This window comes from Podarcis filfolensis (assembly GCF_964270895.1).
Source record: "Podarcis filfolensis genome assembly, chromosome: Z".
Classification (NCBI taxonomy): Eukaryota; Metazoa; Chordata; class Lepidosauria; order Squamata; family Lacertidae; genus Podarcis; species Podarcis filfolensis.
The window spans coordinates 46,732,417-46,756,615 of record NC_139617.1 but is presented as its reverse complement, the minus strand read 5'-3'; the positions used below and the strand labels follow the sequence as shown (position 1 = coordinate 46,756,615).

The window sequence follows — 24,199 nt, the reverse complement described above, 5'->3', positions numbered from 1 at the left end:
AGTAGTTATAGATTAGATTATAGATTATAGGTGTAGTGTGGATTTTATCTGGATCCATTTGCGTATACAGTGGTACTTCAGGTTACATACACTTCAGGTTACAGACGCTTCAGGTTACAGACTCTGCTAACCCATAAATAGTGCTTCATGTTAAGAACTTTGCTTCAGGATGAGAACAGAAATTGTGCAGCGGTGGAGCAGCAGCAGCAGGAGGCCCCATTAGCTAAAGTGGTTTCAGGTTAAGAATGGACCTCCGGAACAAATTAAGTTCTTAACCCAAGGTACCACTGTATTGGTTAATTATTCTGGTAGGGCTGTTTCCCAAACTATCCCTTCTAAACAAAAGGAAACTGCTTGTGGTGTCTTTGAGGGAACGTTTCCTGGCCCTTTAAGGTTTCATTCCAGATGGGCACGCCCCCCTTCCCACTGTTGCTATGTACATCTCCTCCACCCTAGTGACAGCACAACCATCCTGCCTCTGAAAGGGCCCTGGCGGCATTCCCTTTCGGCCTCGCCATCCCTGAATCTCCCGCTCTCAGCAAGAGAAAACCCCGGCAACCCCAATGGCGCCCAAGAAGAAAGGAGGAGGAGGAGGAGGAGGAGGGCGCAAGAAGGAAGAGGCTGCCAAGGAACCAGAGCTGGATGATGCTATCGTACCTGAGCACAGCCGGGAGTTTTACTTGATTCAGATCCGAGATCTGGAGGGGCGACTAGCCCGGTGGGTAAAGGGTGTGTGTGTGTGTGTGTGTGTGTGTGTGTGTGAACACTGTATTCTTTGAGGTCTATAGGGAAGGGCAGCTGGAACAGCACATAGACACCGACTTCCACAAATCTTTGCTATGCGTTTGCTCCTTAGATGGGGCATACAGAAAGCATCCCCTTTCTTGGTAGCCAAGGGTACCATCAGGGTAGGATTTGGGGGCTGAAGTATCAAAGAATCTGAAATATACTCAGAGTCGCAAAGTGATTCCATGCTCTTTATTCAGCTCATAGTGGTGAGGAGGAATGAATGAATGTCCCCTCAAAGTATCTGCTTTATATACATTATTTACACAATGGGCTGCACATGATTGGCTAATTCCGGAATTCTACTGTAAGCCAATCAGGTTGTGGATTCACTTCTATCTGGAGCATGATTGGGTGGTTCCTGCCAACCAATCCTACTGCTGCATTGTTCTAGGACCAATCAGACTGCTGCATTCTGAATCCTATTGTTCTAGGACTAATCAGACTGCTGCCTTTTGGATCCCATTGTTCTAGGACCAATCAGACTGCTGCAGTTTGGATCCTATTCCACTCAGTACATAACAGAATCAGAGAGCTGGAAGAGACCACAAGGGTCATCTAGTCCAACCCCCTGCAATGCAGGAATCTTTTTGCCCAATGTGGGGCTTGACCCGATGACCCTGAGATTTAAGAGTCTCATGCTCTACTGACTGAGCCAACTCTACCTGGGGCCCCACTGTGCAGAAGGAGCACCCCACACACACACACACAACTGGAGCAGAGGCTGGATTCCTGCATGCTAAGGTGGTGCCCAATGTGAACCCTACTTGGAGTGCACCCATCGTAATGAATGGGCCATGGCCACCTTAGGCCCATTCATCTCAATGGCTCTGCTCTTGGGTGTCAAGTTAGTGGGTTACAACCCGCTGCACTTGGAATGGGTTCTGGGTTCCTGCCTCTTGACTGATCTTCTTTTGCTTAGGTACCAGAAGAAATGGGACGAGATGCAGGTGAGCGAGGAGATCTTCCGCAATGAATACGAGAAGATGCTCCATGACAACAAGGAGATTGTGTCCTTTCTGAAGAAGACGCTCAACCAGCGGGTCGACGAGATTGCAGAGTTGACGGAGCAGCTCCAGTTACTCCAGCAAGCCAAAGACACAGAGAAGGACGCCTTTGAGGCCCAGCTAGGCCAGCTGAGGCACGAGTTCCAGGAGACCAAGGATCAGCTGACTTCTGAGAATATGAACCTCAGTAAGGCTGCCAGGCCGCTTTTTGGAAAAAGCAAAGGGGAAGGAGGTTTAGGCTCCTCTGCTTAGCTCCACAGGCGGAGTGTGCCTGTGTAGAGCACACTAGAAAGGAATTGCTTTCAGTTGCTTTCCAGGACAGTGCCTGCCTTGGATCTGCAGCACTTTAAACTCTATTTTCAGTTAACTGAAAATAACACCAAGCTTCTGAAGCATGCTGAAGGTAAAATCAGAGCATGTACTTCTGTTGTTCCTAATCTATGTGTACATAATTCCACAATCCAGGCTGCAAATGCCATTGGCCATGTAGTCAGAAAAGCACCACCCGTGTGCAAGAAGATGTGTGTCTCCTATCAAACCCCCACCTAGGTTGGCACTACCAGGAGCCTTGATGAGGCAGTTGCTTCAGCGGCAGAGAGGGGAGGGGCAGCAGGTTTGGATTTGGGGCCCCACCTGCCTCCCTGCCTTGCAGAGACCTCAGAAGTGCTCCAGGGGACGGTGCCAAGGAGAAGGACGTGGCTGCACCTCTCTTTCTTGCCCCTACTGATACCTCCTTTTAGCAACTGGGCACAAGGAAGGAGTTAAATCCCAAACAGGCTGAGAGGGGTGTGAGGATGGGTGGCAGCTGTCCTGGTGAGTCAGGCGGTCAGGCCAGGTGCAAGACCTGGGTGAGGGCACAAAGTTCTCCATGGCACTCCTGAGGTGAGGTCACTTGGGCGGCAAAAGGGTAGGTAGAGGCAGGCAGGCAAGGAGGGGTGGGCAAACGAGTACCATCCTGGCACATGGAGGCTGCCTCAGATGAGCAGCCAAGTTGATCACTTGGCTGCCTGGCTGGGCTCTGTACTTAGAAAACCAAAGGGAAAGAGACAGAGCTCCCGGTTCAGGGGCAGCCTACCTCTGCATAACAGGTTACAGGGATGGGCACTGTTTCCTTGTTCATTTCAGGTAACAAAATATATTGAGCTGGCTATGCTCCTACCCTAGTATGATAACTGGGGCCTAAGGGGATTGCCTAAAGTCAGAATTTCTGGTCGCTAGGTGGCAAGCTGGCTGCCCTGGAGGATTTTAGGATCCACAAAGATGAGATCATGTCGAAGTTTGCCGAACTCGAGGCGCAACTGAAGAAGCAAGCAGAAGACCACAAGGATTACATCTATAACCTGGAGAGGAAAGCTGTGATTGATAAAGAGAGGTGTGTGCTGTGGGATGGGGGTGACCAGCCTTCGCCAACCTAGTGCCCCCCAGATGCTTTGAACTACAACTCCCATCAGCTGGCTGGGGCTGACGTAAGTTGTAGTCTGAAACATCTGGGAGACACCATGTTGGTGAAGGCTGGGATTGACCAAGGGCGCCATTGTGTCAGGTGTTCAGTAGGATGGAACACATGCAGACTACAGGCTTTGCAGACCTGTATTGTTCTTGTTCTTTCTTATTTATTTATTTATTTGCAATGACCTCATGGTTCAGAACAAAAAAATTTTTTTCCTTCCAGTAGCACCTTAAAGACCAACCAAGTTAGTTCTTGGTATGAGCTTTCGTGTGCATGCACACTTCTTCAGATACACTGAAACAGAAGTTGCCAGATCCTTCTATATAGTGAGAAGGTGGGGAGGGGTATTACTCAGAAGGGTGGTGGGAATGGGTGGTTGGCAGATAGCTGTGATGAGCCTGTTGACGACTCTTAACGACTGCAATAGGTCTTACAGGAAAAAGCAAGGGGTGAGAAGGTGAAAAATGGCTTTGTCATGTATAATGAGATAAGAATCCAATGTCTTTGTTCAGACCAGGTCTCTCCATGGTTTTAAGTTTGGTAATGAGTTGCAATTCAGCAGCTTCTCTTTCCAGTCTATTTTTGAAATTCCTTTGTAGTAATACAGCTACTTTGAGATCTTGTATAGAATGTCCTATACATGTCATGGTTCAGCCAACTGGAGCTAGTAGCAATACAATGGCAGAGTAGTGAGGGGAAGAGCTACAGGCAAAATGGTGGGCCCAGGGGTGGAGACATGCTCTGCTGAGATGGCCTGCCTATCCAAACCCGGACATCCCCACTGTGAAACTACAGATCAGGGGTTCTAATGTAACCAAGATTCAGTATATGGAAAGGGACTAAATATCAAGTGGTGTGAGAGACCTGGAGAGCCAGTGCCTGTCAGAGCAGGAGATAGCTGGCTTGGTGAAGGCAACCTCTCTTTTTGTTTCTCATTTATTTATTTCACCGGTTGTAAAAAACAAACAAAAACCCAGACAAACCTCAAAGTGGTTTACAAAAAAAAAATAAAGCAGTAAAATCAAGAAAAATGTGCAGCCCTACTTTCAAACATATGAAAGTTAAATTACCAGAACAGATTAAAATTACCTCTCCATTCTAAGCATCTGGAAAGGGTTGTTGAAACAGGAATGTTTTTAGCAGAGGTCGAAAAGAGTACATTGAAGGCGCCTGCTTAATCTCAAGAGGCAGGGAGTTCCAAAGTGTAGGTGCTGCCACACGAAGTGATCGATTTCTTACAAATGCAGAACAGGTATTATGTGGCACTTGTAGTAGTGCCAATTCTGCTTATTAAAGTGGTCAAGTGGGCATATGTGGGGTAAGGCAATTCTGCTTTATGTAGCACTTTGAACTTGACCTGGTAGCAAATTCACAATCAGTGCAGACCTCTGAGCACGGCTGTTATATGCTGACAAGGCCTCACTCCCGTCAGCAACTGTGCTGCAACATTCTGCACTAACTGCAGCTTCCAGATTGAGTGTGAGGGAAGCCCCACATAGAGCACAGTGCAGAAATCCAGTCTTGAAGTAACCGGTGCATGAACTACGGTGGCAAGTCTTTATTGGTCCAGGAATGGCCATAGCTGTTGAAAGGTTACTCACCCCTACTATAGGACAACAGTGTGATTTTAAAAAATATATATTTTGTCATTTCCTGGATTGCAAATTCCTTGAATCCTGTAATGCAGAAAAGCATGAAAACAGGCACCTGGTTTGCCATTGTGAGGATAGTATGTTGGATGAGTTGGGCCTTTGGCCTGATCCAGCAGCCTTATGGTGGTACGGAAATTACAAATGACATGAAATGGCACATGTTGCCTGGGGCAGTAGGATAGATGATCCTTGGATGCTTTCCAAAGGGCTTCCAAGGTGGCTCAGACACTGGCCAATCCGCCTTTGCCACCTCCCAGCTGCAAGGCCAGGAGCTGTGCCTACTGCCAGCTCCATGCTGGGATAATGAGCCAGTGTGGTGTAGTGGTTCAGAGCGGTGGACTCATAATCTGGTGAACTGGGTTCGATTCCCTGCTCCTCCACATGCAGCTGCTGGGTGACCTTGGCCTAGTCACACTACTCTGAAGTCTCTCAGCCCCACTCACAGAGTGTTTGTTGTGGGGGAGGAAGGGAGAGGAGAATGTTAGCCGCTTTGAGACTCCTTCGGGTAGTGAGAAAGCGGGATATCAAATCCAAACTCTTCTTCTCTTCTTCCTTTCTCTCTCAGGTTAAAGAAGGAGATGATGCACCGTGTGAATACAGTGGCTGCTGAGTTTCGCAAAGTGGCCCACAGCCAGATGGCAGAGACCACTAAGCGCACCATCCGGGAGAATGTCACCATCAGCTTCCAGCTGACCAAGATAACCGAGCAGAGCCTCCAGCTCCTCCAAGAGAACGAGCGGCTCAAGGAGGCCCACTCAGAAGCTCTGAAGCAGCTGGAGCTGCTGGAGGAAAACGAGACAAAGATGGCACAGAATAGTCTCAGCAACCAGAAGGTAAGAATTGTCCTTCGCAAAAGTGCAGGGCTGGGCCACAATTTATGCTTGGGGTGGCCAGCATGGTACGTTCCAAATGTTGTTGCACTCCAACTCCAATAACACAGTGGGTAATTCAGAACTGCAGGAACTTCCCTTCAAAGTAGTCACAACTTCACAGCTGCATCCACTTCTAAGGTCATACAATCATCTTTAAAAGATACAGTTCACTTCTTCATGTGGCATTTGGCTAAACTATGGAGCTTGCTCCCACAGGAGGCAGTGATGGTCGCCAACTTGGATGGTTTAAAAGAGGACTGGACAAATTCGTGGGGGAGGAGAAGGCTATCAATGGCTACCAGCCAGAATGGCCACACTCTGCTTCCACAGTTTGAGGCAGCGATGCTTCTCCATGCCAGTTGCTGGAAAGCTCAGGAGGGGAAAGTTGCTATTGTGCTCAGGTCCTGCTTTCTGGTTTCCCTTTAGGTCACCTGTCTTGGCCACTGTGAGAACACAATGCTGGAACAAACAAGCCATTGGCCTGATCCTGCAGACTCTTACATTCTTATAATAATAATAATAACAATCAATGAGAACCTCCATGCACTGCCTTCCAGCTAGATCTACTGTATTCTGATCATGTACCTGGACAAATTATTTGGAGTGTTCCAGTAGCTACAGGTGAAACTCGAAAAATTAGAATATCGTGGAAAAGTTCATTTATTTCAGTAATTCAACTTCAAAGGTGAAACTAATATATGAGATTGACTCGTGACATGCAAAGCGAGATGTGCTTCTACTTCTCAGAGGTCCAATCTTGCTCCATTTGCAATCCTTGTTTTGCTGATTTCCTTGAATATTCTAATTTTCTGAGATTGTTAATTTGTGGTTTTCATCAGCTGTACGCCATGATCATCGCAATGATAACAAATCAAGGCTTGGCATATCTTGCTTTGCATGTCACGAGTCTATCTCATATATTATCTCATATATACCTTTCAATTTGAATGACTGAAATAAAGGAACTTTTCCACAATATTCTAATTTTTCGAGTTTCACCTGTACTTTTGGAGTGACTGAAGTTGTGCTTTCCCTGAAGTTCCATTGTACGTAACAGAACTTGCACACCAATCTCTTGAAACTGAAGCTCCTTTTGTTTTCAGTGTTGATAAATGCTTAGCTTTGGAGCATGCCAAACTCGTCCTCCTTTGTGTCCTTCCTGCATACCTTCTCCACAGTGACCCTGGTGGTCCATCCTCAGTGGCTCCAATCAGCACAAAGGGTGAGAATACTTATTTTCAGTGGTTAGAAAGCTCCCCTTTCATGCTGATTGGGCAGCCTTGGACCAGGACACCTCTGTACAATTCCCATCAGCCTCAACCACCATGGTCAATGGTCAAGGATGATGGGAACTGTAGTCCAAAACATCTGAAGGACCCTACATTGACTACCCATGAAAATGAAACAGCAGCTGACTCCCATGTTGCATTTTCTGCTCATCGGGATAACAAGAGCCAGTGACATGATCCAGGGCTGATGCTTTTGTGCACCACTTGAGTAAATCCACCCAGCTAATAGGCCCAGGTGTCTAAGCAAAGGGCATAATAAACATATTTAATAAAATAAAATGATAAAAAATAATAGTAATAACAATATTTATTTATTTATTATTTATACCCCGCTCATCTGGCTGGGTCCCCCCAGCTACTCTGGGCGGCTTCCAACAAAACACTAAAATACAATAACCTATTAAACATTAAAAGCTTCCCTAAACAGGGCTGCCTCTAACATCCCAACCTTGTGCCTCCGATGTTACTAGACTCCAACTCCCATCATCCCCAACTTTGCTCTTGCTGGCTGGGGATGATGGGAGTTGGAGTCCAACATTACCAGAAGGGCATCAGGTTGTGGGAAAGCTGATATTAGTTACTATATTATATTCAAATGGTGCTGAGCCTTTCCACACCCAGCTGAAGGCAGAATGCAGGCTGATGATCAGCTGTGTGTGTGACAGGTATTATCACATGTGCATATTTGGTACACAGATGATCTGGATGCTCACCAACAAGTGCAAGGAGCTGCAGGCGCAGGTGGAAGAGTACATGGAGATGAAGAAGGTCATGGCCCAAACACAGGAGACCAATGAGGTGCTGGAGCAGCAGAACGTGGCGCTAAAGTTAGTACAGGCATCTCTCTCTCTCTCCCTCTCTCTCTCAAGAGTCAGAGTCAGTTTTTTCACTGAACTAATTGCCCAGGCTTCTTTCCTGGTTAGGCGCTGCTGGTTGTCGACTAACTGTCCTGTTTCTATTCCTGGTCTGGCCTTCTCCTGCCCCACTCAGAGAGGAGCTGACTCTGCAGAGGCAGGAGATGCAACGGAAAAGCAGTGAAGAGGAAAGCCAATCAAAGGCCCTTGAAGAGGAGCATCAGCTGCGGCTGAATGCTGAAAGGATCCTCAGGCACACTGCCCAGGGCCTCAAGGAAGTGCTGCTGGTGAGTGTCTGGGAATATTGGGACACTGTTGGGAGGGTTTTGAGACCTTTTGCCACATTAAGAAAATCCAAGTTGATTGGCCTTATGAGCTTTGGCTGATTTTTATGGGTCAGTATTGCATCTCTTTGCATTTGAGTTGTCTGTCTCGGGAGACAATGGAGGAGTGCACCTTTGGGGATGAAGTCAAACCATCAGAGAGTTACAGCACCTGCTGTGGCTGTAGAGACTGATATGGGAGAGACATGTTTTGTTGCAGCTGGGGCAAAGGAAGGTGTCCAGTTGTGCTGCTGTAGGTGCACCCAGGCATTTATTCTCTCTGCACTCCTCCCAGCAGTCATTCCTTCTCTGGACACTGCTGTGGATGCACAACCTGACTGTCTCTTCTGCAGGCACTGTGGTCATTTGCAAGTGATTCCCACACTGTGGGGATGATATTTCCAGCCTTCATGTCACATCTGCAGAAATATTTGTAACACAGAGTTGGTTTGCCAACAGGTCTGGTGCCTGAAACCATCTTTCCATAGAGGAGATCCTGCCATCTTCCATTCTCTGAACAGGATCAAGCTAGTAAAAGCCAAACTCTTGCTGATCTCCTTCTTTTTAGGTCCTGCATCGAGCAAGGGCTTGGCTACAGTTCTATGAACTAACCTAAACTGTCTGCTTCCTGTAAGCATTTGGGCTGGGCAAACTGGGATCACATACTCGCCCACTTCAAACTTTGCATTTTATTTAAAGTGTGGGAAACAAATATGGTGGAAATCTGAGAGGGTTTTGCAGCCGTGTTCTTCTTCTTCACTCCCACAGGAACGCCCATCTGATGAGGATGAGGATGGCCACTTTGACGTGATGTTCCACTTAAGGCGCAATGATGTGCTGCAAGCCACCTTGAATCTCCTGAACAGAAGCATCGCACGCATCGAGGCCAATCAGCTTCTCCGGACTCTCTATGTAGAGAGCAAGGTGTTCAAACCTACCAGCCCGGAGGGCAGCAGGTAAGAAAGGGGATGAGATCTATGAGGGTTGGGAGGGGTGCCACTGCCTGTTGGTAAAGGTAAAGGTAAAGGTACCCCTGACCATTAGGTCCAGTCACGGCCACCTGTGGGGTTGTGGCACTCATCTCGCTTTATTGGCCAAGGGAGCCGGCGTACAGCTTCCGGGTCATGTGGCCAGCATGACTAAGCCGCTTCTGGCGAACCAGAGCAGCGCACGGAAACGCCATTTAACTTCCCGCCGGAGCGGTACCTATTTATCTACTTCACTTTGACGTGCTTTTGAACTGCTAGGTTGGCAGGAGCAGGGACCGAGCAATGGGAGCTTACCCTGTTGCGGCAACTCGAACTGCCGACCTTCTGATCGGCAAGCCCAAGAGGCTCAGTGGTTTAACCCACAGCGCCACCCGCATCCCGCCACCTCCTGTTACGTTCTTGTAAAATGACAAGCAGGCAGAGCTACTTAGTGAAAGGAAGCAATACAATATAGATAGCTGCCTCATAGGAATGGAAGGGGAAACTTGATTCAAATAGCACAGGAAGACAAAACTGCGGAATCCACACTTTCTTCCCCCACCATTAAATTTCTAATTTGTATACATAACAAGGGGGTTGAACTATATGAGCCTTGAGGATGCCTTCGAACTCTGTGATTCTAATATCCAAGAAAATAGTCTTACCAAAGACAATAATTCCAGTCTACCCAGTCTACAGCAATCATAGGTCATATGCCAATTCCCAATATAAACTTAACATTATAGGCACCAATTCTATAGGGCTGAGATGTATTCAGCCCCTGCAAAGTTTCTTGGGATGAGCCCCTCCAATCTAGAGGGGCCAGGCCCCACAGTAACAGCCCTTGCTGAGCCTCGTGGCAGCAGTGGGAAGCCTCAACAAATGTCATGACGCCCGTGATGGGGGCTCCCCAATGTTAGGCGAAACTCTGTGCCTCTGCTTAGCATGGAAGTTGTCAGTCTACATAATCGTATCCACAGGCGTTCCTGAGATGAAAGAGGATGAAAAGGTCTCTCTCCTTTATTATCACATGCAGAAAAAGGGGGGGAGCCACAGGTTGCCAAAATTCTATATTCAATGCCTTGATCTGAAATGGCCACTTCCCAAATGTTACATGCCTGGCTGCTGTTAATAAAATGCAGATTGGCTCCTTATGCATATTAACTTCTCATAATGAGGATTGAAAGGGACTGCTCCAAAGATGTACACATGATTCAAATGTTTCATCCCAGAACTCTCATACTACTGTGTGGAAAAAGGAAGTCATGCATGGAAAAAGGAAGTCACATCACCACACTCCTTCCAGCACATGGGTTTTATTTTTACAAGCCTAGATGGGCTCCAGTGCTGCTTCAGAACAACCTTGAAACTTGCCAGTGTGGTGTAGTGGTTAAGAGCGGTAGTCTCGTAATCTGGGGAACCGGGTTCGCGTCTCCGCTCCTCCACATGCAGCTACTGGGTGACCATGGGCCAGTCACACTTCTCTGAAGTCTCTCAGCCTCACTCACCTCACAGAGTGTTTGTTGTGGGGGAGGAAGGGAAAGGAGAATGTTAGCCACTTTGAGACTCCTTAAAGGGAGTGAAAGGCGGGATATCAAATCCAAACTCTTCTTCTTCTTCTTGCACTTTCTGAAACAGTGCATGAACCAAAACGCAGCCACTCTTCAAAATTCACGCTTCTTTCAATTCTGCAGTGTAGTTCTCCAGCCAAAAATACATGTTCTAGAGAGAAAAGCTTGCATAGAAACAGCATATACACCAGTGGAAAGCACATGCAGAAAATGAACCACGTTAGACAGCAGCATTCTGGGAAAATGTGTGGGTTAGGCAGAATTGCATGTAGAAATGTTGAGTGTTAGGGGAAATTGGTAGGAAAATGCTGCTGAATTTCCACAGGAATGTTTTGTAAAATAAATAAGCAAATTTGCAAACTGGTATGGAACTGTAGATATCTGTTTCTCAGCCTCTCTGCTATCAAGCCTTCCCGCATCATGTCGCACATGAATGTTGCCAAGATCCCAGGGACCCATGCTGTCCACAGTATGCCATCTCTGCGCAACATCTCCCAGGTCCGTGAGGATACTGTCCGGCCTTACGCTAGTGCCACAGAGGTGAGTGGGGAATCAGGACTTATTGGCCCCCAGGTGGGAAGCAATAACCAAAACCTAGGCAACAGCATGGCTTCCAGGAAGCCACTTGCAGGAATGAAGGCTGGAGCAATAATGCCTGACATGCATGGAATTTGCTGCCACCGGTCTATCAGCCAAGGTAGTTGCAAGGATAAAATTGACAGAGAGAAGTATGTATGCCAGCTTGAACTCTTAGGAGAAAAGGTGGGATTTAATTTAATAGTAAACAAACTGTCATGGCTGCCCCAAAGATTTCTGGGAACCTCCATGTGTTATGGTTCTCTTCCCTAACAAATCTTGGCACCCTTAACAACTAGAGTTTCCAGTATGCTTTGGGGAGAAGCCACGGCCGTTGAAGTGGTATAATACTGCTTTAAAAATGCATAGTATGGATGTGACCTTACAAGCCTTTTCCTTCTGATGGGGTGATATGTATGGGCTGCACACAGCCTAGAGTTTATTTTATTTTCATTCATTTTTACTTTTCTATCCCACCTTTTATACCCTTTCCAAGGAACTCGAGGGGGCTTGTAGTTTTTATCCTCATTTATCCTCACAACAACCCAATGAGGTAGGGTAGGCTGGCCCAGATTCCCACCTTTTTTCTTTAAAAAAACCACAAAATTTCTAAAGCATCCTCAGATTTTCTATGCCAAGAAGAGTATATAAATGAGCCTGATAAATAAAGGCGTCCAGGTGCTATTCTGTCCAATCGTTTTGTGGAGAACTACCCTTCTTCTCTGCCTCAGGCACTGAAATGTATTGGGCTGGTCCTGTTTTTTATGAGTACATTTATCCGTGTTTTCATCTGTGAAATTGTGAGGGGTGTGGATTTAACATCCCTAGCCTGAACACCTGCCCTTTCCCCCACAGCCTTTAATAGCAGCATGGAGAACGGAGCTGAAAGAGGAAGAGACCAAACCACAAGAGAAAGCCGTCTGTAAGAAACTGGCTACACAGCAGCCAACGGAGGAATAGTGAATGGAGATGAAGCAACCCTTTATCCAGTATTCTCATTTTGCATCAGCACCTATCCCTCACTGTGGGGATAATGACACTCGGGGTGGAATTCTGAGGACTTTTATATCCCAATAGGTCAGTGCAGAACTGTCTGAGGAAAGTTACAGAGCCACTGAGCTGCTCTGAGTCAGAAACGGAAAGCAAACAAAGGAGGAGGCACAAACGGCCCTCTAACCCAACCACGTTCCAAGGCTGGGTGGATTTCCTAGGGCAAGGCCACCACACTGCTCCCACATGACAACAGGTCTTTGCAAAGTGGGATCCAGCTAGGATAGGAGGCCTCCAGCCTTTCTGGTAGCTGATATATGCTCCCACCTTCTTCTTCCTTTCTGAATTAAAGTGGAAGACACACTTCAACCCTTATACTCAAGGTTTACTCTTTAGAGGTGTGAGGAAACTTTTATTTATGTAGAAGTTAAAGGTAAAGGGACCCCTGACCATTAGGTCTGGTCGTGGCCGACTCTGGGGTTGCGGCGCTCATCTCGCTTTATTGGCCGAGGGAGCCGGCATACAGCTTCCGGGTCATGTGGCCAGCAGGACTAAGCCTCGTCTATGGGTGAGCGCATTGGAAGCTCACAAAAAGCTTTTAAAATTATTTCATTCACGTTTTCTTCATGGGACCCTGCAAGATGCCCACACTCTCTCATACTACACAGCGTGGGAACTACTAGGCTTGGAGATCTGGGACGAGTAATCATTGCAGCTTGTCATGAGGAGTAGGAGAAGGGAGGGGAACGTTCCCCCCCCCATGCGCTTCCTCCCAATTAAGGTCTTTGTTGCAACAAAAGTGCATTGCAGTGGTACCTTGGGTTACAGACGCTTCAGGTTACAGACGCTTCAGGTTATAGACTCTGCTAACCCAGAAATAGTACCTCGGGTTAAGAACTTTGCTTCAGGATGAGAACAGAAATTGCATGGCAGCGGCGCAGGAAGCCCCATTAGCTAAAGTGGTACCTTAGGTTAAGAACAGTTTCAGGTTAAGAACGTACCTCCAGAACAAATTAAGTTCTTAACCCAAGGTGCCACTGTAATGGTGGAATTATACTAGACCGTTCACACATCATTCTGCCTTATTAGTTGTCCTGCAAAGCTTATGAGATGTTTTTGCATTATTGCAGTCCAGAGGGCCCCTTTTGCACCGCAGCATAACAAAAGCAAGACAAAAACACCAACTTTGGAACATTTGTGGTATAAGAGGTTGCAGTTTTGCATCAAGAAGCTACATGATGTGCATTGACTGGAAGCGAAACTGTATGTCCACCCTGAAACATTTGCAGGTGTAAACAGCCTTGAAAATGGAATTATGTATAACCACCCTCATACTGTCATGGGCACAAATGATCAGGAACACACAAGAAAAAAAATACGACATCTGTAGTGGCCCTGTGCTCAGGGCTGAATACTGAGACCAAGTTTACGAGCCCCATCTTATCCTCACAGGAACCCTGTGAGGTGTCTCCGGTGGCACCCAGTGGTCAAGGAAGATGGGAGTTGCGTGACCAGCAATATCTGGAGCACTTTGGACCCAGTTTGGGCCCGAGTCAACAATTCTTATTCTACACCCTAACCCGTTTTGCTGCCTGCACTTGACTTACCCAGCAAATACATTGCCTATGACTCGACCCACAGCCTAGACAAGAAAGAAGCTTTGCCACAGGTTCAAGGGCACATTCCAGCCAGGCAAAAACACAAAAGGCAGCTGCAAAGCAAGGGTGGTGAAGCCTGGGGGAAGAGAGAGTGGTCTGAAGATGTTCAAGGGACAGATAAAGAGGCCCAAGAGGCTTTTGGGACTGAGGATTCCCATGCCTGTCCTAGGGGGAGCCCTCAGTCAGCTGTATTACTCAAAAGAAGGGTTAGTATCTGGGGTTTTCTGAGTGGGAACTTGCTCCAAGGCAGCTGAAAGGCACAAGGGAGAGAAAGTGACTCAGAGTGGTAAGTAGTCCACTCCTGTGATAAAACTGGTAAATCCCACCCTGACTCAATGTTCCAAGGGGTAGGGGGAATAAAAGAAGAAATTATGCAAATTAAACATGCATTTTCTTATTTTGCGCCATTTGTTCTCCCATCATGGAGGGGCAAGGTACAAAGCAAAGCCCTGAAGCCCCCACCCCCCAACTCCAGCTTTACGGAAGGCGAATTAGTAGTGACAGCCAGGTGCTTGCTGCCCATGTGATTTCAGTCCTGGCTTTCATGAGGGCTAGAAGGATTGTTTTCCCCATAAAAGCTGTGATTTGGGGGGTACTCCAGGTAGCAAGGCAATGCATGGTAAGATCACATAAGCATGGAATATCCACAGCCTGAGACTTGCAGTTTCTCTGATAACATCCATTTGCTGGGTTCTGGTGGTTTGCCTTCCCCGTCTCAGTTCCCTTCAGGAATCTTGGGCACTGCCTGCCCATCCGACTCCCATGTAATTCTGGGTTCAGATGTGTTAATAGGTCACAAGTTCTGGCAATCAGAAGCCCACAAATACTTTCTTTCCGGGAACACTGGCTCACAAACACCCAAAGCATTCACGGTTACTATGCGCCTTCCATCCCAAGAGGTGTCTTGGCTGGTGACCCAGAAGTGATCCGGGTCCCTGGGCTGTTATTCCTCTGCTGGATGTGTCCCAGCAGCATTGTGACTGCCTGCTCAAAGACTTGCGGTAAGATCTCTTGCTCAGCTCTGGTGAACCTGCCCAATACGTAGTGTTCCACGGCAGCTTCTCCCACTGGACGGCCGATCCCTATCCTCAGTCGGACCATACGCTGAAGCGGGGAGAGAAAGAGAGAGAGAAAGGGGGGGAGTTGGTTTTGTTCTGCCCAATAACATACACCAGAATTGCTGGTGTGGTGCTTACCAGTTATCATGTGTTTGGATTCAACAGCAGACACACCGAACCATGGTTTGCCCTAACCAGTTTCATAACCCAAACCATGGTTATAGCTTCCAAATGTACAACCACAGTCATACAACCTACAGTTCAGAACAGTTTGCTTGCTTGCTTTCATTTCCCACCTGCTCAGAGCTCTGGTCTCAGAGCTGTGGTGGCCTCCCAAGGTGAGGCAACTGTTGTAACGATTGTCAGTCAATTCAGACAGCACATCAAACCATGGTTTGCAAATTTCAAATACTGGCTTCAGAGTACGGTTTCCCACATGACTGTAAACCATGGTTTTTGATTTGATTTTTGGTCATTTCAGTCAACATGTGAAAAGACTGTTAAGCTTCCTTAACCATAGTTTGCTGTTGTGTCTACGTTGAGGCTGCATATTTTGGACTGAACAGAAGTGACCCAATTCTTAGGGTTTGAGAGTGGCAGCTGACAGTCTTTGTGTTTAACCTGTCCAACCCTCACTTGCTGGTGAGTGTGGGGCAGGGGAGATACATGATAGAGGAGTAGAAGATAGTTCCTAGCATGAAGAAAGTGAAGCGAGAAACGTTTTTCTCCCTCTCTCACCGCACTAAAACTCTGGCACATCCAAGCAAACTGAACGCTAGAAGATTCCGGACAGACAAAGGAAAGCGCTTTTTTACACAATGCCAAGTCCACCTAAGGAATATTTTACCCTAAGAGGCAGTGATGACCACCATCTTGGATGGCTTTAAAAGACACAAATTCATGGAGGATAAGGCTACCAGTGGCCCCTAACTGTGATGGCTAAGTTCTCTCTCCACTACTTCTGAATGCCAGTTGCTAGGAACCGCAAGTGGGGAGAATGCAGTTGCGCTCAGGTTCTGCTTACAGGCTTCCTACTGCAGCATCTGTTTGGCCACTGGGAGAGCAGGATGCTGGACGTGATGGGGCATTGTCCTGATCCAGCAGCCAGGCTCTTAAGTTCTTACTATGCCCAAGTACTTTCTGGAGAAAAGCAATGACAAACCTAGACAGCATCTTAAAAAGCAGAGACATCACCTTGCCAACAAAGGTCCGTATAGTTAAAGCTATGGTTTTCCCAGTAGTGATGTATGGAAGTGAGAGCTGGACCATAAAGAAGGCTGATCGCTGAAGAATTGATGCTTTTGAATTCTGGTCCTGGAGGAGACTCTTGAGAGTCCCATGGACTACAAGAAGATCAAACCTATCCATTCTTAAGGAAATCAGCCCTGAGTGCTCACTGGAAGGACAGATCGTGAAGCTGAGGCTCCAATCCTTTGGCCACCTCATGAGAAGAGAAGACTCCCTGGAAAAGATCCTGATGCTGGGAAAGATGGAGGGCACAAGGAGAAGGGGACGACAGAGGACGAGATGGTTGGACAGTGTTCTTGAAGCTACCAGCATGAGTTTGACCAAACTGCGGGAGGCAGTGGAAGACAGGAGTGCCTGGTGTGCTCTGGTCCAGGGGGTCACGAAGAGTTGGACACAACTAAATGGCTAAACAACAACAACAACTTTCTTTCCATGCCTCTTCAAATAAGCATGGGGAGGGGAGAGGAGAGGAGGGATAGAGACCTGGGGGCGAGGAGCAGATGCTTCTCTCAACCCTGCCCTACCCTCACTCATCTTCCCTGAGAGGCAATTTCCAAAAAGTAACCTCCCCTCTCCGCCTCCTCCTTCCCACTCTGCTGTTACCTCTCAGGCAGCACAAGGGGGATCAGGGGTTGCCTTTACTAATCAGCAGACTATTGAGGCGGGCTTGAAGCTTTACTTCTAAGAATTACATAAGAATATAGGAAGAGCCTACTGGATCAGGCCAATGGTCCATCTAGTCTAGCATCCTGTTTTCACAGGGGCTGAACAGATACCTTTGGGAAACCCGCAAGCAGGATGCAAGCACAAGAGCAGCACTCTCATCTTACATGGTTAACTAGGTTAACATAGCTTAACTAGGTGCTGCTTAAAGAAGCACTTGCTTTCATCTGTCCTGAATCTTCCAACATTCTCCTAAGGTAGAAAGGTAAAGGACCCCTGGACAGTTAGGTCCAGTCAAAGGTGACTATGGGGTTGCAGTGCTCATCTCACTTTCAGGCCGAGGGAGCCAGCGTTTGTCCACAGGCAGCTTTCCGGGTCATGTGGCCAGCCTGACGAAGCCGCTTCTGGCGCAATGGAACACCGTGACAGAAACCAGAGCACATGGAAATGCTGTTTACCTTCCCACCACAGTGGTACCTATTTATCTACTTGCACTGGTGTGCTTTCGAACTGCTAGGTGGGCAGGAGCTGGGGCAGAGCAACGGGAGCTCACCCTGTCATGGAGATTTGAACCGCCGACCTTCCGATTGGCAAGCCCAAGTGGCTCGATGGTTTAGACCACAGCGCCACCTGCTTCAATTCACAGGTGTTTGCCCTGCAGGTGCTCTGCTACTGAGATTCAGCACTTCTCTTGGTGGGGTACCTGCATTGCTGTAATTTCAGGACAGGCTTTGCCTCCCACCTATCATCTCATACTTTTAAGGAATATCTGAAGTCTTTTTATTTGGTTTTCTGGGGCTGTTGTATTTTGCTGCTTTCATTTTTATTTTATTTTAAAGCACATAGGCTTAGATTTAGATAAAGATTATTGTGATTTGCTCGCCTTCAAGTTATTGGGACTTAAGTGAAGCCATGCTCAAATCTTCACATAAGAATCTCTGAATTAAAAAATGAAAATCATCTTAATGTGAATCTTATCAATAGAACATTGTTTTCAAAGTCATTTGTGGCAAAAGAGAGGGGGGATTCAAATCCTATATGCAAGCTAAAAATAAATGAGGAAGATAGACGAGAAAGCAAATCCCTCATAAACCTGATGAAGTCAGTCAAATATCTGACAACAACTGGTATTAGAAGTAACAAGCTTTCAAGCCAACCCAACAGTCTTGAATTCATTCCATCTTTAAAAAGACACCAATAAAACAATAAAACCAATATGGTCCAACAAAGGACTGGTTACAAGATTGGATTTTCCTCCTTTGATAGGAATTGTGAATAATTCCTCTATACAGGGTCTGTTATTCTCTCTGGCAGCGACTCTGTGGGTTTTGCAAGCTTGCAAAGTCTCCTCCAGCCTTTGCCCTTTGGCTAGACAGAAACTTTGGCTATGGCTTAGCAAGGAGACGACGGCCGCAATGTTTTTTAGTTTGGCGTCCTGGGATTGCAGCCAGCCATCTGCTTCCAATTGAAATAACCTCTTTTCTCCACCACCCCCGGCCTGGGGCCAAGCATGAAACATGCACGGGTTCTCGCCCGCTGTAAGCTGAGCTCCAGACAGACACAGCTGCTAATATGCGAGAATCCCATCCTTGGATGACTACCAAGACCTCATGTCACAGTAATAAATCAAGATTGGTCCTCTTTGGTGGTACGTGGGTGAACCAAAGCGGCAACTCACATCAGATTTCAGGGAGCTGATGCAGGAACGGACTCCGTTATGACCTCTGAAAGAAAAGAAGCAAGGCATCTAAGCCTCCGGTCAGTCTCTCTACAAAGGAACCCTATTCCTGACGGGGCCAAGAAACATTTACATCCTCTCGGCCAGAAGATTCCCAAAAACGCTGAACAAGCTGTTTGAGGACAAGGGTGGCTGTCCTTTTCCTAAGAGAGGCACTGTGCCTTGAAGCAGCCATCTAACAGTGCAGAAGTTTAACAGCTGTGGGCGGCTTCACTGCCTCTTCCTGTCAAAAAAAACCGCACACTGGCAAAATTTCTACTTTGTCCTGTGGCTGCCAAGACACAGAATCCCTTGTCAGAAACAAACAGTGGAGGCTGGTTGGTTTGGGCAAATGGGGCATGGCCCCATGAACCTCTGCATGCCCCATGCCAGACCCTACCTACTTACCATCTTACAACCAGTCTAGGGGGCAGAATGGCTGGTCAGTTTCTTCCTGCTTAGCCTCACTTTTGTCCTTGCAGAACTCCAGAGGGAGGAGGACGGGGATGAAATTAGAATTAGCTGTCACTGCACTGGCACCATCCACTGCTGGCCTTTGTGTCCTTCCTGATGTTGCTGGACTCCAGCTTCCACCATCCCTGGCCATGCTGGCCTGGGCTGCTGGGAGTTGGGAGTCCAGCAGCATTTAGACCAGCCTTTCTCAACCTGTGGGTCCCCAGATGTTGTTGAACTACAACTCCCATCACCCCTAGCTAGCAAGGCCAGAGCTCAGGGATGAGGGAGTTGTAGTCCAACAACATCTGGGGACCCACAGGTTGAGAAAGGATGGTCTAGAAGGACATACAGCTTCTCTATCCCCACACTTTTCTCATCCAGAAATCAACATCATCCACACACACTCCACTGATCTCACACACATGTTGCTCTTCCCCTATGCATTAAAACAGGCTAATTCTGTGCCCAGGCCAACTGGACACAGCTCCATCTACCTGCTTGTGCACTGTCTCGCCAGACTGGTGCATGCCCTGGTTATCTCCCATTTGGACTACTGCTCTATGTTTGGCTACGTTTGAAGGTAACTAATCCAGAATGTAGCAGTTGGACTGGTGACTAGGAGTGGCCGCTGGAACCATATAACACCAGTCCTAAAGTATCTTCACTGGCTCTCAAGTGTGTTTCCAAGCACAATTTAGAGTGTTGGTGCTGACCTGTAAAGCCTGAAATGGCCTTGGCCCTGTAGACCTGAAGAAGGGTCTCTACCCGGCCCCTCGTCCAGCCTGGACACTGAGATGCAGCTCCGAGGGCCTTCTGGCAATTCCCTCACTGTGAGAAGTGAAGTTACAGCGAACCAGACAAAGGGCCCTTTTGGTTTTAGCACTCACCCTGTGGAACGCCCTCCCATGAGATGTCAAGGAGATAAATAATTATAAAAAATTAGAAGACATCTGAAGACAGCCCTGTATAGGGAAGCTTTTCAAAGTTTAATGTTTTATTATGTTTTTGTATATGTTGGAAGCTGCCCAGAATGGCTGGGGCAACCCTGTCAGATGGGTGGGGTATAAATAATAAAAATTATTATTATTATTATTATTATTATTATTATTATTATTATTAACTCTGTACATGGGGAGCTTCATAATTATGAAGAGTTACCTTGCGCTGCCTCCCAGCTTCAGGGCGACCTTTCCCAAGGACTTGTCCAGGTCATCGTGAACTAGGTAAATATCTTCAGCGCCCAGGTTGAACATCTCCGCTTTAAAAGAGAGAAAAAGTTCCAGGAGGTTCAGTCAAATGGGGAGTCAAGTAGATCTCTACTTGGCCAGAAAAAGATACAATGCAATCCAGAAGCAGCAGGCGAGGATCATTGAGGACAGGAGTCTGCTCTGCCTCACATCAGCGAACAAGCAACAGAATTTCAAAATGCCTCAAAAGAGGACATCTGTACTTGCTCCTCTCTTAAAGCCCTCATCTCCCTGTGTGAGAAAATCTCTTTCAAGGCTAACACAATGAACAAATGGCATTTCCAGATGAAAGCTCAATATTTGGCCAGCTACACTCTCATGGTATTGCAGGAACCAGGGTGGCTTGCCCTCTACTGGGCAGAATTAGAAAAACACAACCTGCGGCACAGAGCGCATATGGAAAGTTTGTGGCCCTCCGGCTACAGAATCATAGAATCGTAGAGTTGGAAGGGACTCCGAGGGTCACCAAGTCCAACCCCTACAATGCAGGAATCTCAACATGTGATCCTCCATCCAATTTGAAACCACACTAGACCCTGCTTAGCTTTGCAAACACGCTAGCAGTTTTATTACTGCACCTCGGGTGCAGTGGTACCCCAGGTTACATACGCTTCAGGTTACATATGCTTCAGGCTACCCAGAAATAGTGCTTCAGGTTAAGAACTTTGCTTCAGGATGAGAACAGAAATCGTGCTCTGGCAGCACGGCAGCAGCAGGAGGTCCCATTAGCTAAAGTGGTGCTTCAGGTTAAGAACAGTTTCAGGTTAAGAACGGACCTCCGGAACGAATTAAGTACTTAATCCGAGGTACCACTGTATTGTTAATTTCCATCAGCACCTACCAGTACAGCCAATGATCAGTGATGATAGGAAATGTGGTCCAGCAACATCTGGAGGGCAACAGAGCTGCCATCCCTGATGTGTTGGACTCACTATAGTTTACGTTTCTGGGCACAATTCAAAGTGTTGGTGCTGACCTTTAAGTCCCTAAACGGTCTCGGCCCAGTATACCTGAAGGAGTGTCTCCACCCCCATCGTCCAGCCCAGACACTGAGGTCCAGTGCAGAGGGCCTTCTGGCAGTTCCCTCACTGTGAGAAGCGAAGTTACAGGGAACCAGGCAGAGGGCCTTCTCAGCAGTGGCACCAGCCTTGTGGAACACCCTCCTATCAGATGTCAAAGAAATTAACAACTATTTGACTTTTAGAAGACATCTGAAGGCAGCCCTGTTTAGGGAAGCTTTTAATATTTGATGAATCATTGTATTTTAATATTCTGCTGGAAGCCACCCGAGTGGCTGGGGAAACCCAGCCACATGGGTGGGGTATAAATGTTGTTGTTGTTGTATGTTGAAGTGGGGTTCAAATCCCAGCTCAGCTATGAGGCTGAAGAAGTGGCTTTGCATTGAGCCCCCATCTCTCATACTACTTTACCCCACAAGGTTGCTGGGAGGATAAAACAGAGTAGCGCCATCAGTACTGGAGGGCAGATAAATAGAAATAAATAAAAAGTGTCTGGTAGTTTCATGTTGAAGAGAAAATGAGAAAATTTTAGGTGGGTAGTGGGAAGTGCTGTTCTTCCTCCTAAGACACACACCAGCCTGGAGCAGAACGGCACTTGCAGCTAGACTCATACACGGGGGGCGGGGCAGGCACACAAACATGCTTTCCATTCTTCTGGCTGGACCTCACCTTGACAAGTGAACAAGCAGGAGACGTAAACTTGCTGCCTCCTCATTGGCTCCTGCTGACACTCCCAACAGGAGGTGGGAAAAGAGCATGTTAGGCTTAATTTCTAATGGAGGAGGCAGGTGAGTTGGCTGGAAAGGGCTCAATAGCCAAATCTTGGAGGCTTGAAGGACCCCAGAAATCTGCTGGTCTGAAAGGTGCCCCCAAGTCCCACACCCAAGCTTGGTGGCTCACCTTGGCTCATAGTGGGGTCAGCTCTGCTTCCAGGTATGAGCCAGAATACCTCCGCTTGCATTCTAGGCAATGAGGATGCCTTACTCTCTGCTGAAGTGCTTGGGGAAACTTGGGGCCCTCCAGATGTGGCTGAACTGCAACTCCCATCAGCCCCAGCCAGCATGGCCAATGGCTAGGGACAGTGGCAGCTGTAGTCCAATGGCACCTGGAGGCATGCACGGTAAGTTTCCCACCTCTGCTCTGCTGGGTTGAGTAAGAACCAGGGTGCCTATGGGTGGGTCTCCCCTCATGTCAGTTTCTACCTGTCTGCCATGTAGGCGCATGTACTTTACTGAGGGAGGGCAAGACGAGCTCTGCTGCACAGGTTAAGGAAAATAAAAAGGTTGTTTCTTACCAGCACTGACTACGCAACGGCCGTTGATGTTCATGAAGCTACGGGGTTTCATCAGCACCAACTCCACCTCTCCCAGGCTGGTGAATGCGACATCCGCACAACAACGCTTGTCCTTTCTCCACTGGTCAGCCACACTCAGCTTGGTAGCCAGGTGATTAAGGACAGCCATGCCCACACTATGGCGGGTGCCACACAGGCCATGATTGCCCAGTCCTGCCACCTGCAAGTGAGACCCATCAAGGACAGTAAGCAGGAAAGCTGGCTCAGTGTGCAGGGAAAAGGTAAGGTGGTGAATAGCCAAAGTCGCCTTGCCAGGAATGGAGAACCTGTAGTCCTGCAACGGTTATTAGGCTACGGCTCACACACACCATACATTTAAAGCATACATCCTTTCCCTCAAATCCTGGAAGCTGTAGTTTGCACCTCACAGTTCTACAATTCCCAGCACCTTTTAAACAAACTACAATTCCCACAATCCTTTGGGGGGGGTGAGAGGTTTTAAGTGTATGGCATGTGCACAGCCACAATCATCTACCTTTGGGGCCTATGACAGTCCAACTGCATATCTAGGGCCACAGGTATCTGAGAAGCACCACCTCAGTGATTTATTGCAGCAGAGATGGCAGTCCAGTTCGAGAACAGAGAATAAGAAAACCTATATATAAGCTTTACATGAACATCAAGTGGGTCAGCATGGAGAATATTCATATGTAACATCCTTCAGCTGCTGAAGATGCTGCTTTTCTGAATATTCTATAACCTCTACCTCGGCTTCTACAGAAGCCCTTGATATGCGCCAGGCATAGCTGTCAACGTTTTCCTTTTTTTAAGGAAAATTCCCTTATTCCGAATAGGATTCCTCGCAAGAAAAGGGAAAAGTTGACAGCTATGGCAAAGGGGCAGCAAGCAGGAGGACTTTGGTATCTCTTTTTTTTTACCACTGTAATAAACGTAAGTACACCTGTGTATGTGACACAAACAGGCAGACACAGGCGCTGCCTCATACTGCTGAGTAGCAATCCCCTGCTATGCCCAATTTGCTTTTATTTCATTCGCCTCTCGATACTTCCGCCACCCTTACCCCGCATATGGAGGGCTGTTCTACGCAAAGTCGGAAGTGATGTGTGAACCGGACGCTCACCCGTCTCTTCATTCGACTGTATCCCTATGACTGCTTGAGACCCCCCCCCCACTTATAACCCGGAAGCAGTTGCCCTGAACAGGAAGGAACATCCCCAAAATACGTCGTCTTCTCCCCCCGCTCCCCGTCCCCCTTACCAGCACCCGCTTCCCAACGGCTCGCAGTTCCTCTTCATGGCGATTCATAGTCCAACTAAGGAGTTTCCGAAGGGGCCGGAAAGGCAACATCAGCCTCCCCCCCACCTCCTTGCCGGAGACGCCCCTGCTGTTACACTTCCGGTCCTCGCCTCACTCTGAGGAGAACGCCGGCTCACCGCCTTCATTTGTCAGTGTGACGTCACCCACGCCTGCGACCTATCGC

At 47.6% G+C, this 24,199-nt stretch overlaps 2 protein-coding genes across 3 annotated transcripts; one reads left to right on the top strand and one right to left on the bottom strand.

Moving 5' to 3' along the window:
- Nucleotides 1-428: 428 nt before the first annotated feature.
- Nucleotides 429-12,707, top strand: CFAP157 (cilia and flagella associated protein 157). Of its 2 annotated transcripts, XM_083597333.1 has the most exons (9): nucleotides 435-718; nucleotides 1,709-1,980; nucleotides 3,012-3,165; nucleotides 5,461-5,728; nucleotides 7,753-7,883; nucleotides 8,047-8,197; nucleotides 9,002-9,189; nucleotides 11,165-11,312; nucleotides 12,204-12,707. In XM_083597333.1, the coding sequence occupies exons 1-9, from the start codon at nucleotides 564-566 to the stop codon at nucleotides 12,306-12,308; spliced, it is 1,572 nt and encodes a 523-aa protein (XP_083453459.1). In that variant the 5' UTR covers nucleotides 435-563; the 3' UTR covers nucleotides 12,309-12,707. The 2 variants fall into 2 exon arrangements, with proteins under 2 accessions (XP_083453458.1, XP_083453459.1); XM_083597332.1 differs by lacking the exon at nucleotides 12,204-12,707 and having other exon boundaries at nucleotides 429-718; nucleotides 11,165-12,197.
- Nucleotides 12,708-14,374: 1,667 nt separating this feature from the next.
- Nucleotides 14,375-24,111, bottom strand: PTRH1 (peptidyl-tRNA hydrolase 1 homolog). The gene is made up of 5 exons (XM_083597460.1): nucleotides 23,977-24,111; nucleotides 22,699-22,918; nucleotides 20,297-20,396; nucleotides 18,644-18,689; nucleotides 14,375-15,100 (listed from the first exon to the last, which is right to left on the bottom strand). The coding sequence occupies exons 1-5, from the start codon at nucleotides 24,064-24,066 to the stop codon at nucleotides 14,873-14,875; spliced, it is 684 nt and encodes a 227-aa protein (XP_083453586.1). The 5' UTR covers nucleotides 24,067-24,111; the 3' UTR covers nucleotides 14,375-14,872.
- Nucleotides 24,112-24,199: the final 88 nt, after the last annotated feature.

Excerpts from the sequence above, each read along its gene's own strand:
- CFAP157 (XM_083597332.1), top strand. The coding sequence starts at position 564 with ATGGCGCCCAAGAAGAAAGGAGGAGGAGGAGGAGGAGGAGGGCGCAAG. Across the intron at positions 3,166-5,460 it reads GCTGTGATTGATAAAGAGAG|GTTAAAGAAGGAGATGATGC; the intron begins GTGTGTGCTGTG and ends TTTCTCTCTCAG. Across the intron at positions 5,729-7,752 it reads ATAGTCTCAGCAACCAGAAG|ATGATCTGGATGCTCACCAA; the intron begins GTAAGAATTGTC and ends TTTGGTACACAG.
- PTRH1 (XM_083597460.1), bottom strand. The coding sequence starts at position 24,066 with ATGTTGCCTTTCCGGCCCCTTCGGAAACTCCTTAGTTGGACTATGAAT. Across the intron at positions 22,919-23,976 it reads CCGTTGGGAAGCGGGTGCTG|GTGGCAGGACTGGGCAATCA; the intron begins GTAAGGGGGACG and ends TCTCACTTGCAG. Across the intron at positions 20,397-22,698 it reads CCGTTGCGTAGTCAGTGCTG|CGGAGATGTTCAACCTGGGC; the intron begins GTAAGAAACAAC and ends TCTCTTTTAAAG.